This window comes from Entelurus aequoreus, linkage group LG13 (assembly GCF_033978785.1).
Source record: "Entelurus aequoreus isolate RoL-2023_Sb linkage group LG13, RoL_Eaeq_v1.1, whole genome shotgun sequence".
NCBI classification, from domain to species: domain Eukaryota; kingdom Metazoa; phylum Chordata; class Actinopteri; order Syngnathiformes; family Syngnathidae; genus Entelurus; species Entelurus aequoreus.
Genome location: NC_084743.1, coordinates 13,818,140 through 13,835,203, shown reverse-complemented (window position 1 = coordinate 13,835,203; position 17,064 = coordinate 13,818,140). Strand labels below are relative to the sequence as shown.

At 35.3% G+C, this 17,064-nt stretch overlaps 2 protein-coding genes across 9 annotated transcripts in view; one reads left to right on the top strand and one right to left on the bottom strand.

Moving 5' to 3' along the window:
• Positions 1-17,064, bottom strand: part of stxbp5l (syntaxin binding protein 5L) — a 516,749-nt gene that overhangs the window by 273,890 nt on the left and 225,795 nt on the right. The gene's annotated exons all lie outside the window — the stretch shown is intronic.
• LOC133663672 (syntaxin-binding protein 5-like) overlaps positions 1-17,064 on the top strand; it is a 61,334-nt gene that overhangs the window by 34,771 nt on the left and 9,499 nt on the right. The window contains exons 4-9 of the mRNA XM_062068357.1: positions 2,222-2,345; positions 4,264-4,339; positions 4,420-4,574; positions 7,837-7,909; positions 8,052-8,199; positions 10,087-10,154. Coding sequence (XP_061924341.1) covers positions 2,222-2,345; positions 4,264-4,339; positions 4,420-4,574; positions 7,837-7,909; positions 8,052-8,199; positions 10,087-10,154 — 644 coding nt within the window. The remainder of the gene's footprint in view (positions 1-2,221; positions 2,346-4,263; positions 4,340-4,419; positions 4,575-7,836; positions 7,910-8,051; positions 8,200-10,086; positions 10,155-17,064) is intronic.

The window sequence follows — 17,064 nt, the reverse complement described above, 5'->3', positions numbered from 1 at the left end:
TGTACAATATCTGCTCTCACTGGGATAAAGACTGACGGGATGGTTATATTTTCTCATTTAGATGAAGAATTAATCTCAGTCCTTTGGAAAAACGCAAAAGGAGCGCCTTTGTGTGTCTTTCTCGCCATATCCGTTTTTCCCTTCAACAACAACAACACTACTAATCATGGCAGACTTCATGAGAGACAACAAAGACTACTTTGGGACAAATGATGATCCAGAAACATATATTTTTGAGCCTGAATATAATGAAGATGATCTACAAGTTTTAGAAGCTGAGTAATAAGCAGATCCAGCAAGTAGAAAAGTGCTAAACGAGATATACAGACTGCGAACATAATACAATAATCACTTACTCTACAATGTCTGCGCTCACTGGGATGTTTATATTTTCTCATTTAGATGAAGAATTAATCTCAGTCCATAGGAAAAACGCAAAACGAGCGCCTTTGTGTGTCTTTCTCGCCATATCCGTTTTTCCCTTCAACAACAACAACACTACTAATCATGGCAGACTTCATGAGAGACAACAAAGACTACTTTGGGACATATAATGATCCAGAAACATATATTTTTGAGCCTGAGTATAAGGAGGATGATCTACAAGTTTTAGAAGCTGAGTGACATAATACATATAATCACATAATAATACAATAATCACGTACTGTACAATGTCTGCTCTCACTGGGATGTTTATATTTTCTCATTTAGATGAAGAATTAATCTCAGTCCTCAGGAAAAACGCAAAACGAGCGCCTTTGTGTGTCTTTCTCGCCATATCCGTTTTCCCCTTCAACAACAACAACACTACTAACCATGGCAGACTTCATGAGAGACAACAAGGACTACTTTGGGACAAATGATGATTCAGAATATTTTTGAGCCTGAGTATAAGGAGGATGATCTACAAGTTTGTAGTGATAAGCAGGTCCAGCAAGTAGAAAAGTGCTGAACAAGATATACAGACTGCGAACGTAATACATAATCACTTACTGTTCAATGTCTGCTCTCACTGGGATGCCAGTTGATGGGATGTTTTTATTTTCCCATATAGATGAAGAATTAATCTTAGTCCTTGGGAAAAACGCAAAACGAGCGCCTTTGTGTGTCTTTCTCGCCATATCCGTTTTTCCCTTCAACAACAACAACACTACTAATCATGGCAGACTTCATGAGAGACAACAAAGACTACTTTGGGACACATAATGATCCAGAAACATATATTTTTGAGCCTGAGTATAAGGAGGACGATCTACAAGTGTTAGAAGCTGTGTGCTAAACAGATGCAGCTTTAGTCAAACACTAAGCATCATGTAGCAGTATTGCTAAGTGCTATACAAGATATACAAACCTAATAAAACACTTACTGTACAATGTCTGCTCTCAATGGGATGTTTATATTTTCTCATTTAGATGAAGTATTAATCTTAGTAAACGCAAAACGAGCGCCTTTGTGTGTTTTTCTCGTCATCTCTGTTTTTCCCTTCAACAACAACAACACTACTAATCATGGCAGACTTCATGAGAGACAACAAAGACTACTTTGGGACAAATGATGATCCAGAAACATATATTTTTGAGCCTGAGTATAAGGAGGACGAGCCACAAGTTTGTAGTTTGCAGATCCAGCAAGTAGAAAAGTGCTAAACAAGATATACAGACTGCAAACATAATACAATAACCACTTACTGTACAATGTCTGCTCTCACTGGGATGCCGACTGATGGGATGTTTATATCTTCCGGTTTAAATGAAATATTCCTCATAATGCTGTCTTTCTCGCCATTTCCGGGTCTACGTCGGATGTCAAAGTTGACCTATTTCTCGGTTTATGTCCAAACACCTTCTCCCACCCAGGTGAGAGACATGATTTATAATCTAGAATTAACTTTCACCAACTCAGAGGCGATGCAGCAGCTCAGTATGTCAATATAGCAGCGTAAGCTAGTTAGCTCACTAAAAATAGTTCCTCTGCGTTAGCCCTTATAATAACAATATCGCTAATACTTGGTTACGAGACGTAAATGGAGTACTGTTGGCGGGTTTTTTTGGGATGTTTTATGGACGGAATAGTAAGCTGCTTTGCTAGCCGCCTCGTACTTGCCGTATTTTACGATTTAGAATGCATAAAAATAGGAAAAACATGTGTTCTTGAGGCAAAATTCCACCCCAAAAAAGTGCAGTTGCCCCTTTAAGAGTCATTTTATTTTCTTTGTTGCAGGCGATCCACTCTGCCAGCTGGCACCACGAAGGCAAGCAGTTCATGTGCAGCCACTCGGACGGCAGCCTGACCGTGTGGAACCTCAGGAACACCTCCAAGCCCGTGCAGGTCACCTTTCCACATGGTGAGGGAAAACAACAACAACAACAACAACAACAACAACAACAACAACAACAACAACAAGCTACACTTCCTCTAGTCCAGCAGAAATGACACCATTTGAACACAAAAATATGATATTGTTTTTATTTATTCTGTGCCGACAAAAATGAAAAACCCTACCCTGATAATTAATTGAAAAAGTCTCGGTTTATATAGCAAATATTGTAAAATGGCCCCCAGTTTAATCAACTTCTCAGCAAAGGTAATAAAACACAAAACTGTCTTTGCTCCAATGATAAATATCCTCACTGCTGGTGTGCCGTCACACCTCCCCATTCTCTTTGTAGTGTTCTGTGCAAAAAAAAAAAAAAAGCAGACCCCCTTTTTTGTTGTCTGTTCTGCCCACGAGTCTCGCCGTGAGCTCCGGCAGAGACCTGTCAGTCACGCTGACGCCTTGAAAAGACTACTTGTGCACTTTGCCGGTCTCAACAATGTCCAATGCACCTCACGTGTGTGGCCAACACCCCCCCTCACAGATTTGATTTACAAACCCTGGGTGTTGTTGATAAATTTACATAGTAGAGTTTTAACTTGCACTTACAGATGTAGCGGCCGACTGTAGTTACCGACGGTGGTTTTCTGAAGTGTTCCTGAGCCCACGTGGTGATATCCTTTACACACGGATGTCGCTTTTTGATGCAGTACCGCCTGAGGGTTGGAAGGTCCGTAATATCATCGCTTACATGCAGTGATTTCTTTAGATTCTCTGAACCTTTTGATGATATTACGGACCGTAGATGGTGAAATGTAACAGTGGCCAACAATATAAAATATAAATGGTCAATAAAACCTCTGCCTAGTTTTTGATGAATGATTGGGCCTGCTACGCTACTGTAATTTAACGGGACGCTTGCAGAGTCAAGTGGTTTTCTGGTGATTTAACTCAAACCATATCTCGAGCTTTTATTGACGATAAATACTTTCTAAATGTTTGTGTGGACTCTCAGGCGTTCATTTCCTGGTAATCTCCAAAGAAACTGATATTAAGTATGGAAGGCCAAATGGGACAAAATAAGTAAATAAATATTTCAATAATGATGTAAATGTGTCATTAATTTAATATAATTGGAATTAAATACATAACTGAGTCATTAATTTAATATAATTGAATTAAATACATAACTGTGTCATTAATTTAATATAATTGGAATTAAATACGTAAACGCGCATTTATTTATGTAATGTAAAATTACGTTGTATCATATCATGATTTAATTAATTATTTGTTATGTTTTTAACTTTTATTTACTGGGGAAATTGGACAAAATTCAATAAATTAATAAATAAATGTATAAATACTCAAATATATTTTTCATGAATTAATTGAACCGTAAAATAACCAAATCAATAATAAATTAAATTGTGAAATAATTAAACAAGTCATGAAATGAATAATTATATTATTAAATAATTACATTAATGTACATTAAACAGCTTAATGACACATTTATTAACACATTTATGAATGTAATTAATTAATCACGCATTTAAGTAAGTATTTAAAGACACAATTATATTAATCATTTTTTGTTTAATAATACATTAAATGTGTCTTTAATTAAATTAATTAAATCGATAATTAAAATGTGAAATAATTAGTTAAATCATGAAATAATGGAGTTAATAATTAAATTATTACACTAACTTCCATTAAATAAGTAAATATATTTAATAACACGTTTATGAATGTAATTTCAATGATAATTAATGAAATACATTGTTGGCACATTTAAGTTATTATTTAAACGTGTATTTATGTATTTAATGTTGGCCCATTTGGCCCTCAGTAATTCAGTCTTAAATGTCAGATGCTAAGCGCTACTACTGATAGATATTGATGAAGTATGGATGGGTTGTGTTGATTATGTTGTGTGCTGCAGGTAAAATCCAGAAAGATGGCAAGAAGGAATCATGTAAACCCATACTCAAAGTGGATTACAAGACCTCGAGGAACAGGTCGGTTTGTTTTGTTTTGAATGAGAATATTTGGCAGGGTTAGTTCCAAACAATGTGGAACTTTTGTTTCTGTTCCACAGTGAGCCTTTCGTCATCTTCTCCGGAGGTCTTTCGTACGACAAGGCGGGGCGGCGGCCTACGTTGACCATCATGCACGGCAAGGCCATTACCGTTTTGGAGATGGATTTTCCCATAGTCGAGTTCATTACCCTCTGCGATACTCCTTATAATAACGGTGAGTACATCGGGCGTGTTTGGAATATCTGGGAGAGGATGGAGCTTGCTTGGAGGAACCTAAAGTAATTACTCATTATTTATCAAATCATCAATTATCTCTATTCTATCCTATCCGGGGAATATGCTTTATCAGTATCGTGCTTCAAACCCCAGTTCGAAAAGCTGTGCACTACAAAATGTGCTAATTTTAACCATTAATCCCGACTTCATTTTTATTTTAAAAAAAAAACACAAAATCAGCAAAATAATTTTAATAATTTTTGTTTTGTAGGCTAAAATGTTTTAATAGGTTGTGCTCCTGAGTTAATGTTTTTTATAATTTATTCTTATTTATTGTGTTTATTGAACTTACTTTTTCAGTACCAATTGGCTCAAGTTGGTCAAAATATATATTTTTTTTATTTCAGGCAAAATTATGCATTTTATATTTTTTCTATTGCAGATTAAAAATCAATGTTAATAAAAAAAATATTGTTTGTTGTACATTGATCTATATTTCTTTGATTTTCCTTTAATGTTAGTAAGGATACAATGTTAAGCAGAGGTGTACTTATAACAATTGGATAGATAAATGATACCTAACACGTAGCGTGGGTGGTGGGGGTGGGGGTACATTTTTAAATGATGGCGAGCGGCAAATAATTTACATATTATCGGCAGTTTAGTCACCAGAATTTTACCTTGAGAAACGCTGTTTTCTATACAAAGTAATACACTCTACAAACTACAAATTTAGACTTAGACTTCCTTTTTATTGTCATTCAAATTTGAACTTTACAGCACAGGTAAGAATTAATAAAATTTTCGTTACGTAAGCTCATGGTAGTGCAGGATAAATAAAAAAAAAGCAATAAGGTGCATATATAAATAAATAGATAAATATATATAAATAATATATAAATATATATATAAAATAAATAAATATACATAAATAATATATAAATATATATATAAAATAAATAAATATATATAAATATATATAAATAAATACATAGATTACTGTACAGATAAATATATTGCACTTTTCCACATGCGTCCACGTTTATGGATGCATGTTATATTGTCTTTCTTATTCCAGCGAGTTAATCCATTTTGGGGGGCGTTGAGGGGATAATTTAATTATGATGCGTTCAAGAGTCTTGAAAGGGAATATTTATGAAGAAGTTTTCGTTAAAAAAAACTGTCCAGTCACCAGAATTTTACCGTGATTTTTACAGTAATATGCTGTGAAATCCACCGTGTATATTAAGGCAAAATGCTGCCAGGTTTCTTGCATAACATTTATTTTGTTCTTACAATGTACTTCAAATATATATACTAATCAAATGCAAGTGTGTAATAGTATCCTGAGGCACATTTATTTATTTTCTCACATTTGTGTTTATGTACCGAATTTTCCGGACCATAAGGCGCACTGTCGATGAATGGTCTATTTTTGATAATTGTTCATATATAAGGCGCACCGGACTATAAGGCGCATTAAAGAAGTCCTATTATTATAATTGTTTTCTAAATGTAAAAGACTTCCTTGTGGTCTACATAACATGTAACGGTGGTTCTTTGCTCAAAATGTTGCATAGATGATGTTTTACGGATCATCTTCAAGCCGCTTTCTGACAGTCGCTTTTGTAGGCGGTCTTATTTACGTGGCTCACCTTCGACAGCGTCTTCTCCCCGCTGTCTTTGTTGTAGCGGTGTAGCGTGCGAGGACGGGAGTGGAAGAAGTGTCACAAGATGGCGCTAACTGTTTTAATGACATTCAGACTTTACTTCAACCAATAACGGAGCAGCAGAAATGTGTCCCGTGAAAAACCGTCCGACCGGAACTCTCTAATAACTAAAGTTCCTCGGGTGAATAATGTAGACTCACAACACCGGTATGTTTTAGTGCTTTCATGGCGAGTTTACTGACAGATATAAGTAAGAACTTTACACTACTTTATATTAGAAATGGCAACAGCGGAGGATGAATGTCCCATAACAAGAAGATAGAGAAAAAGAAGAAGCTTATCGACTACGGATGCACGCAATTTTTCAGGATTTATGCAGATCCCAAATACAGATCAGCAGGTACCAGAAGGTAAGAAAAGTTGCTTTTGCATAATATTACCAAACAAAACGCCAGATTATATGTCTTACCTTATACACACACCATAATAATACTCCTATGTTGAAGCATAGTACAATCCATCAAGCGGTGGGGCTTCATAGCTTACCAAAGTCCTACTAAAACATGTTGATGGATTTTTGAGCGCCGTGTGTAATGTTCTATATTTTCAATGGAACATATAAACTGTTGGTGTTGTTAATTGAGTCATATTGCAGTCTGCACCTATCTCTTATGTGGGACTGCCATCTACCGGTCACACTTATCATTACACCATGTACCGAATTAAAATGGCTTCGAGGTCGGTAAGCAAAACCAGAATTATTCCGTACATTGGGCGCACCGGGTTATAAGGCGCACTGTCGAGTTTTGAGGGGGAAAAAATGTTTTTTCCGGAAAATACGGTCAAGCGGCACTCGATGTAAACAAGTCCGACTCGTTTGTTACCAAGATGGTCAATGAAAACTACGGGTGTGCATCTTTGGGCACCTAGCAAATCCATTCCGATTCAATTCAGAATCGACTCTCGATTCAACGTGATGCAATGAAGCATTTCCAAAACAGGTTCCCAAAGCTTCGTCTGCTTGCACGGAGATGGCCTAAAAACATCTTAGCAAAAATGCATTTTTCTAAAAAAAACTATTTTTTAAAGTTGTTTTTTTAATCGATTTTAGAAAATTAGAATCGGGATGAGTAAAAAAACGCGATTTGGATGTTGTGTGGGGGGAGGTGTAGTCAGCGCTGCTTGCAGGAGGAAAAGTCACCGCCGCTGTCCATGGTACTGAGGACATGTGAGGGGGATGTGCTGACGGCGAGACACAGCTGGCAGGTGATTAGATTTCACAGGTGGCACGTGTTAATCTAATCATCTGTTGTCTTTAAAAGTAAGCGGCCGGGAGAGCAGAGGAAGAGAGAGGATTGGGAGTGACTGCAACGTCACGATATTGCTGAAAAACATTTTTGGAAAGATCTTGTTAAAAACATTAAAACTTTGTTAAAACCTGCACACTTGGCTCTGGTGGAGCTGCTAGGAAGCGACTTCCACAGATGGGAATGGACTTTTTTTTGGTGCAACCATAATGACAACTAGGGCAAGCTTTTGGCAAACAGATGTAAAAAAAAAATGCACAAAAATTCTCTTTGTGTCTTTCAGAGGTCCAGGATCCTTTTGCAGTGGTGGTGCTGCTAGAAAAAGATTTGATCGTGGTGGATCTGACGCAGAGCAAGTAGGTATTTCACGGATAAAGAGCGAAGTTGTCTGAGGAGACGCTACCGTGTCTCCCAGAACCCTCGGAGGGACCGGACTGATTAGAACTGGAACTGGTGCAATACAGGCAGTTGAGTTAATGATCCATTCATGTCCTGCAGCTTCCCGGTCTTCGAGAACCCATACCCTATGGACGTCCACGAGTCTCCCGTTACCTGCACCGCTTATTTTGCAGACTGCCCTCCGGACATCATCCCTGTCCTCTACTCCATTGGAGCTAAACACAAGAAGACTGGCTACAGTCAAAAGGTAGACTACTATCATTTTAGCTTATTCATTTCGACGGGGGGTGCCTATATTCGACATACAGTATATTGGTATTGCACTTTTTAAAATGGTTTATATACATATATAAAGGCCAAAAGTTTGGACACTTTCTCATTCAATGTGTTTTCTTTATTTATTTTCATGACTATTTACATTGTAGATTGTCACATCAAAACTATGAATGAACACATGTGGAGTTATGTACTTAACAAAAAAAGGTGAAATAACTGAAAACATGTTTTATATTCCAGTTTCTTCAAAATAGCCACCCTTTGCTCCGATTACTGCTTTGCACACTCTTGGCATTCTCTCCATGAGCTTCAAGAGGTAGTCACCTGAAATGGTTGTCACTTCACAGGTGTGCTGGAAGCTCATGGAGAGAATGCCAAGAGTGTACAAAACAGTAATCAGAGCAAAGGGTGGCTATTTTGAAGAAACTCGAATATAAAACATGTTTTCAGTTATTTCACCATTTTTTTGTGAAGTTCATAATTCCACGTGTGTTCATTCATAGTTTTGATGTGACAATCTACAATGTAATGTCCAATATCCGGCCCACAGGAAGTCCCAAGTTTTTTTTTTTTAAATCTTTCCTTTGTAATCCATTTTCTACCGCTTGTTACTCTTGGTGTCTCCTAGTCGCTCAGGCAAATCATATTGTCTAAAAATGAATTTTCCCATCGATAACGTGACCATGTTAAATGTTGATCCTGGCCCCCGGCCAAATTTTTTTTACCCAATGCGGCCCCTGAGTCAAAAAGTTTGGGGACCCCTGATGTAAATAGTCATGAAAATAAAGTAAACACATTGAATGAGGAGAAGCTGTGTCCAAACTGTTGGCCTGTACTATATATATATATATATATATATATATATATATATATATATATATACACACACACAACACAACAACATCAGCAGATATAATATACACATGATACCAGTATTTTTTTATAAAAAAAAAAGAAAAATTATTACTTTAAAAGGCTTAGTAGCCAACCTTTTAGCTCTTATTTCCAAAATTGTGTACACTACTGGATTGGGGTCTTATGGCCACTTATGTGGACACTTATACTGCCATCTGGTGGTGTCAGAAGAGTATAACATACAATGGAATTTTGAAAAAAAAAAAGTGTAAAAATAAGAATGAGCATGTCACTAAACATGAAGTACACGTTTGTGTACTTATGGACTAAGTACATCATATCAAAAGATGATTCTTAGTTTGTATTCTAATTAGGGTCCAATAAGCCCAAATAGCAAAGAGAAATAAAATTAAAAAAAACATGTAAAAAAACCAGCTTGGGCCTTAAGAGGTTAAATTAAAGGGGAACTTCACTTTTGGGGATTTTTGCCTGCCGTTCACAATCATTATAAAAGACATGATGACAAACTGTTTTTTTTTTTTATATATTCTAACTTGTAAATAAACGTAAATAAAAGTCTGCTCACAGCCAAGCCAATGGGAGGTCCTCTATTCTGCCCCAAAACCCAATAAAAGAAATAAAAAACTTTTTGGACTTGAATATTAACAAGTATTAGTGATATTGTTATTATAAGTGCTAACGCAGTCGAACTATTTATAAAAAAAATAAATAATGTTAAAACAAACAACCTGAAGACTTGTCCAGCTGTTTTCTGACATATGTTATTCATGTTTAAATCAACATTTTACCGCAATTTAACATCCGCTCCAAATATCGGTTATCGGTTTCCTTGACGACCAATAATCGGTATCTGTATCAGCACTGAAAACAACATATCCGTTTTCATAGTTTTGATCCAGTGCCAAACAAACGTGACAGTTATTTTGTCATAATTGTGATTCAGTTTGAAAGCAACACTGTCTGTTGTCTGTTACCATGCCAGGAGTGGCCGGTTAGCGGGGGAATGTGGACGTTAGGCTCGCACACCTACCCGGAGATCATCATCACTGGGTAAGTCCCAACTGTTGCATCACTTCTGAAGATTTGTTTTATGCTGCCTAATGTCCTCCTGAGAGCCAGTGTCCTCTGCAGTGGACATTTGTGTTATTGTGTGAACGCTCCAAAGCATTCCAAAACTATGGTTTTCTACACCAAAATGCATCTACTTACTAAACTTCTTCGACTTAGAGGTGACAGAGCTTTCGCCGCTGCTGCTCCCAAGCTCTGGAACGACCTACCTCTTAGTGTTAGACAGGCCTTCTTTCTTCCTGTTTTTAAATCTCTCTTAAAAACATGTGTTCTGTTTGTGTTGTGTTCTGACTTCAAACTTCAAAAAATTCCCAGATTTCCCAGAATTTCCGGGACATTTTCCCCATTCAAAATGAATTGGCCATTTTTCAAACTGCCACCATTTCCACATTTTTCAACCGATTCAAACCATTCCACCTTCAACACATTCCACCATCCTGGAAATGTGAACTACCCTTTTTTCCAATTTAAAAAAAATTCCAGGATTTTCTATGATTCCTGTTTTTCCAAAGCCCTATTTCCACCCTTTTTTCCTGGCGACTACTCCTTGCACATTTTTCAACGCATTTCAACCATTCCACCGTCAAAACATTCCTCTTAATCAGGAAAAAAAACAAAGTGTTTTTTTGAACTGGAAAAATTCCCGGTTTTCCCAAAATTCCAGGAATTCCGTAATACCATTTCTCAATTCAACATGTTACTACTTCAACATTTCTCGACCAATTTGAAAATTTTGAACACCAACCATTTCAAGTCATTCAGACCATTCAAGGTTTTTTTTTACCATTTTCATAAAAATTCCCGCTTTTCCCAAAATTCTAAAATTTGGGGAAATTTTCATTAAAATCAATGGGACATTCTTCAAAGTTCCACAACTCCCACATGTTTCACCCGATTCAAACCGTTTCAACTTCAAAAAATTCCCAAATTTCTCAGAATTCCAGCTTTTCCAGGACATTTTTCCCATTCAAAAATGAATTTTTCAAACTTCCACCATTTCTACATTTTTCAACCGATTCAAACCATTCCACCTTCAACACATTCCACCATCCTGGAAATGTAAACTACCCTTTTTTCAAGTTCAAAAAAATTCCAGGATTTTCTATGATTTTTGGTTTTCCAAAGCCCTATTTCCACCCTTTTTTTTCTGGCGACTACTCCTTGCACATTTTTCAACGCATTTCAACCGTTCCACCGTCAAAACATTCCTCTTAATCAGAAAAAAAAATTACGTGGTTTTTTTAACTGGAACAATTCCTGGTTTTCCCGAAATTCCAGTAATTCTGTATTACCATTTTTCAATTCAACATGTTAAGACTTCAACATTTCTCGACCAATTAGAACATTTTTAACACCAACCATTTCAACTCATTCGGACCATTCAAGTTTTTTTTACCATTTTCAAAAAAATTCCCGCTTTTCCCGAAATTCCCAAATTTTAGGAATTTCCCATTGAAATTAATGGGACATTCTTCAAAGTTCCACAACTCCCACATTTTTCATCTGATTCAAAATGTTCCAATTTCAAAATATTCAGCCTGTTTGGGAATTGTGTGCTCTACTTCAACCATTCTACAAAAAAATTCCAGGATTTCAATTCAACTTCAGCATTGAAGCATTCACACGCAATTCCTTCAGGAATTGCCTCATCTCGTTGAATGTGTAACTCTGACAAAAGCTTTGGAAAAACAAGAATCATAGAAAATCCTGGAATTTTTTTGAACTTGGAAAGAGAGTAGTTCACATATACAGGATGGTGGAATGTGTTGAAGGTGAAATGGTTTGAATCGGTTGAAAATGCGTTTAAAAATGTGCAAGGAGAAGTCGCCAGAAAAAAGGGTGGAAATAGGGATTTGGAAAATCAGGAATCATGGAAAATCCTGGAATTGTTTTGAACTTGGAAAAAAGGTACTTTACATTTCCAGGATGGTGGAATGTGTTGAAGGTGGAATGGTTTGAATCGGTTGAAAAATGTGGAAATGGTGGAAGTTTGAAAAATGGCCAATTCATTTTGAATGGGAAAAATGTCCCGGAAAACCTGAAATTCTGGGAAATTTGGGAATTTTTTTAAGTTTGAAGTTGGAACGGTTTGAATCGGGTGAAACATGTGGGAGTTGTGGAACTTTGAAGAATGTCCCATTGATTTTAATGAAAATTTCCCCAAATTTTGGAATTTTGGGAAACGCGGGAATTTTTATGAGAATGGTAAAAAAAAAAACTTGAATGGTCTGAATGAGTTGAAATGGTTGGTGTTCAAAATTTTCAAATTGGTCGAGAAATGTTGAAGTAGCAACATGTTGATTTGAGAAATGGTATCACGGAATTCCGGGAATTTCGGGAAAACCAGGAATTTTTCCAGTTCAAAAAAACACTTTGTTTTTTGTCCTGATTAAGAGGAATGTTTTGACAGTGGAATGGTTGAAATGCGTTGAAAAATGTGGAAGGAGTAGTCGCCAGAAAAAAAAAGGGTGGAAATAGGGCTTTGGAAAAACAGGGATCATAGAAAATCCTGGAATTTTTTTGAACTTGGAAAAAGAGTAGTTCACATTTCCAGGATGGTGGAATGTGTTGAAAGTGAAATGGCTTGAATCGGTTGAAAAATGTGGAAATGGTGGAAGTTTGAAAAATGGCCAATTAATTTTGAATGGGAAAAATGTCCCGGAAAACCTCGAATTCTGGGAAATTTGAGAATTAGACTAAAAACTAAAGTCCACTTCAAAGGATGCTGGTTCTGTGGAGGATACACACCTGTGTGAAGTTGGCCCTTTTACCTTGTCAGAATCTCCCCAAACGTGTCTCAATTTTTTTTTTGTCTAAATATTACTGTTTTTTTTTTTTTTTGTTATTATGGTTTCATGATTCATAACCAGCCCCATTAAACGTTAATAACATAAAAACTATAATAAATAGAAAAAAAAATTCCAGCACAAACTTGCCAAAAAAACGATTGAAAGAAGTTTGGGGAGATCGTGACAAGGTGGGAGGGCTGGTTATGAATCATAAAAAGTTAATAACAATAAAAAGATAATAGCTTGACTAAAAAATGTGGCAGCACAAATCAATGTTAGACGTTTTGGTGAGTTTGACAAGGTTCAAGAACATTTCTTAAATATAAAAAACGTGCTTTCAGAGAAGCTCAGAAGACTATGAAGAACTGTACCAAAATTAGGGCTGCCGAACGATTTAAGTATTGAATCGCAACAATCAAAGTTTGTTCATAGTTAACTCAAAAATTAATCATGATTGATCGCAAATGAATATAATTTTATTAATAAGTGTACCCAAAACAGATAATTTTCAAGTTTTTATTACCATGACTAGTAAAACTTTAGCCCTGCGATGACGTGGCGACTTGTCCAGGGGTGTACCCCGCCTTCCGCCCGAATGCAGCTGAGGTAGGCTCCAGCACCCCCGCGGTAGAAAATGGATGGATGGATGGATAGTAAAACTTTGCTTAAATGTTTTTAAATGTTATGCTTTTTTTTAAACAGCTCAACACAAAAAGGACATGAACACACTTTTAATTATGATCAAGAAAACATACCTCAAGTGTGTTCGTGTCTTGCCAGATTTTTGTATTTTGTAGGAATACAGAATTTGTATTCCTGCTGTAGGAGCACTTGCATTCAGAGGAGGCGCTACACTTCCATGTTTAGATACCAGTTTTAGACGACAGTTTCATGCATTATTAACACAAAATGTGGATTGTGTTAACATAAAAACTGTAAAACATTAATAACATAGACCAGGCCTGAGGGGCTGGTTATGGATCATAAAACGTTAAATAGATAAAAACCATAATAGTTTGACAAAAACATTTTGCAGCACAAATGAATGTGACAAGTTAGGGGAGGTTTTGACAAGGTGGAGATGAATAACAACACGTTAATAACACAAAAACGGTAATGTACCAAAAATAATACAAATCCTGCTGTAGGAGCACTTGCATTCAGAGGAGGAGCTACACTTCCATACCAGTTTCATGCATTAATAAAACAAATTGTGGATTGTATTAATAACATAAAAAAATGTAAAATGTTAATAACATAAACCAGGCCTGAGGGGCTGGTTATGGATCATAAAACATTAAATAGATAAAAACTATAATAGTTTGACAAAAACATTTTGCAGCACATATGAATGTGACAAGTTAGGGGAGGTTTTGACAAGGTGGAGATGAATAACAAGACGTTAATAACACAAAAACGGTAATATACCAAAAATAATACAAATCCTGCTGTAGGAGCACTTGCATTCAGAGGAGGAGCTACACTTCCATGTTTAGATACCAGTTTCATGCATTAATAACACAAAATGTGGATTGTATTAATAACATAAAAACTGTAAAACGTTAACATAAACCAGGCCTGAGGGGCTGGTTATGGATCATAAAACATTAAATATATAGAAACTATAATAGTTTGACAAAAACATTTTGCAGCACAAATGAATGTGACAAGTTTGGGGAGGTTTTGACAAGGTGGAGATGAATAACAAGACGTTTATAACACAAAAACGGTAATATACCAAAAATAATACAAATCCTGCTGTAGGAGCACTTGCATTTAGAGGAGGAGCTACACTGTTTAGATACCAGTTTCATGCATTATTAACACAAAATGTGGATTGTATTAATAACATAAAAACTGTAAAACGTTAATAACATAAACCAGGCCTGAGGGGCTGGTTATGGATCATAAAACATCAAATAAATAAAAACCATAATAATTTGACAAAACATTTTGCAGCACCAATGAATGTGACAAGTTAGGGGAGGTTTTGACAAGGTGGAGATGAATAACAAGAAGTTAATAACACAAAAACGGTAATACACCAAAAATAATACAAATCCTGCTGTAGGAGCACTTGCATTCAGAGGAGGAGCTACACTTCCATACCAGTTTCATGCATTAATAACACAAAATGTCGATTGTATTAATAACATAAAAACTGTAAAATGTTAATAACATAAACCAGGCCTGAGGGGCTGGTTATGGATCACAAAACATTAAATATATAGAAACTATAATAGTTTGACAAAAACATTTTGCAGCACAAATGAATGTGACAAGTTTGGTGAGGTTTTGACAAGGTGGGGCGACTGGTCATGAATAACAACACGTTAATAACACAAAAACAATAATAGGCCAAACAAAAATGAAAATCCTGCTGTAGGAGCACTTGCATTCAGAGGAGGAGCTACACTTCCATACCAGTTTCATGCATTAATAACACAAAATGTGGATTGTATTAATAACATAAACTGTAAAACGTTAATTACATAAACCAGGCCTGAGGGGCTGGTTACGGATCATAAAACATTAAATAGATAAAAACCATAATAGTTTGACAAAAACATTTTGCAGCACAAATGAATGTGACAAGTTTGGGGAGGTTTTGACAAGGTGGAGATGAATAACAAGACGTTAATAACACAAAAAACGGTAATATACCAAAAATAATACAAATCCTGCTGTAGGAGCACTTGCATTCAGAGGAGGAGCTACACTTCCATACCAGTTTCATGCATTAATAACACAAAATGTGGATTGTATGAATAACATAAAAACTGTAAAACATGAATAACATAAACCAGGCCTGAGGGGCTGGTTACGAATCATAAAACATTAAATATATAGAAACACATCACAAACGTGGCAAAAAACGAATAGGACAAGTTTGTAGAGGTATTGACAAGGTAGGCGAGGCTGGTTATGAACAATAAAACGTAAATACACTAAAAATAATTTGGCAGCGTACAACTTGAGAGGTACTACGGCCCCCGTTTTACACATTGTTGTTGAGTAGTTATCGCTCGTCACTTCATGAATAGTCCTCCATTAGATATCCAGTTCTGGCCAGGCTGAGAGAAATGTGCTGTATCACCAGCAGAGTTCCATGGGAGTGTGCACTTCATCTATAAGAGGTCCAGATGATATTGATTTGCATTTGTAGGCTTTTACAATTTTAGATGTGGGACGTGTGCCAAGGCCAGCATCAAGAGCACAGAGTGGGGCCATGCTGCGCTCTAAAAGCTTGGCAGGGACGCTAAACCTTTCTGAAGCAAACACGCAAGCTGCTCTTTGCTGCATGACTCTGCAGTCTTTTGTTTTTGTTTTTTTGCATACTTGGTTCATTTACTGTAAATACCCCGCGTGTTTTGACCCCGACTAGATCAGGACTTTAGTTGCCTTTTGTTATGAGAAGAAAGCCACTATCAACATCGGTCTTCTTTTTACTTTTTAAGGCCAAGGCATATATATATATATATATATATATATATATATATATATATATATATATATATATATATATATATATATATATATATATATATATATATATATATATATATATATATATATATATATATATATATATATATATATATATATATATATATATATATATATATAATACCGTGGAAAAGCGGGATACATATATATATATATATGCATGTATTTATGTATATATATATATATATATATATGTATATATATATATATATATATATATATATATATATATATATATATATATATATATATATATATATATATGTATTATATATATATATATATATATATATATATATATATATATATATATATATATATATATATATATATATATATATATATATATATATATATATATATATATACATAAATACATGCATATATATATATATATGTATCCCGCTTTTCCACGGTATTGAGCACTGTATAATGGATAAACCACAGAAACCTTGAGTATATATATATATATATATATATATATATATATATATATATATGTATATATGTATTATATATATATATATATATATATATATATATATACATATATGTATTATATATATATATTATATATATATGTATGTATATATTTA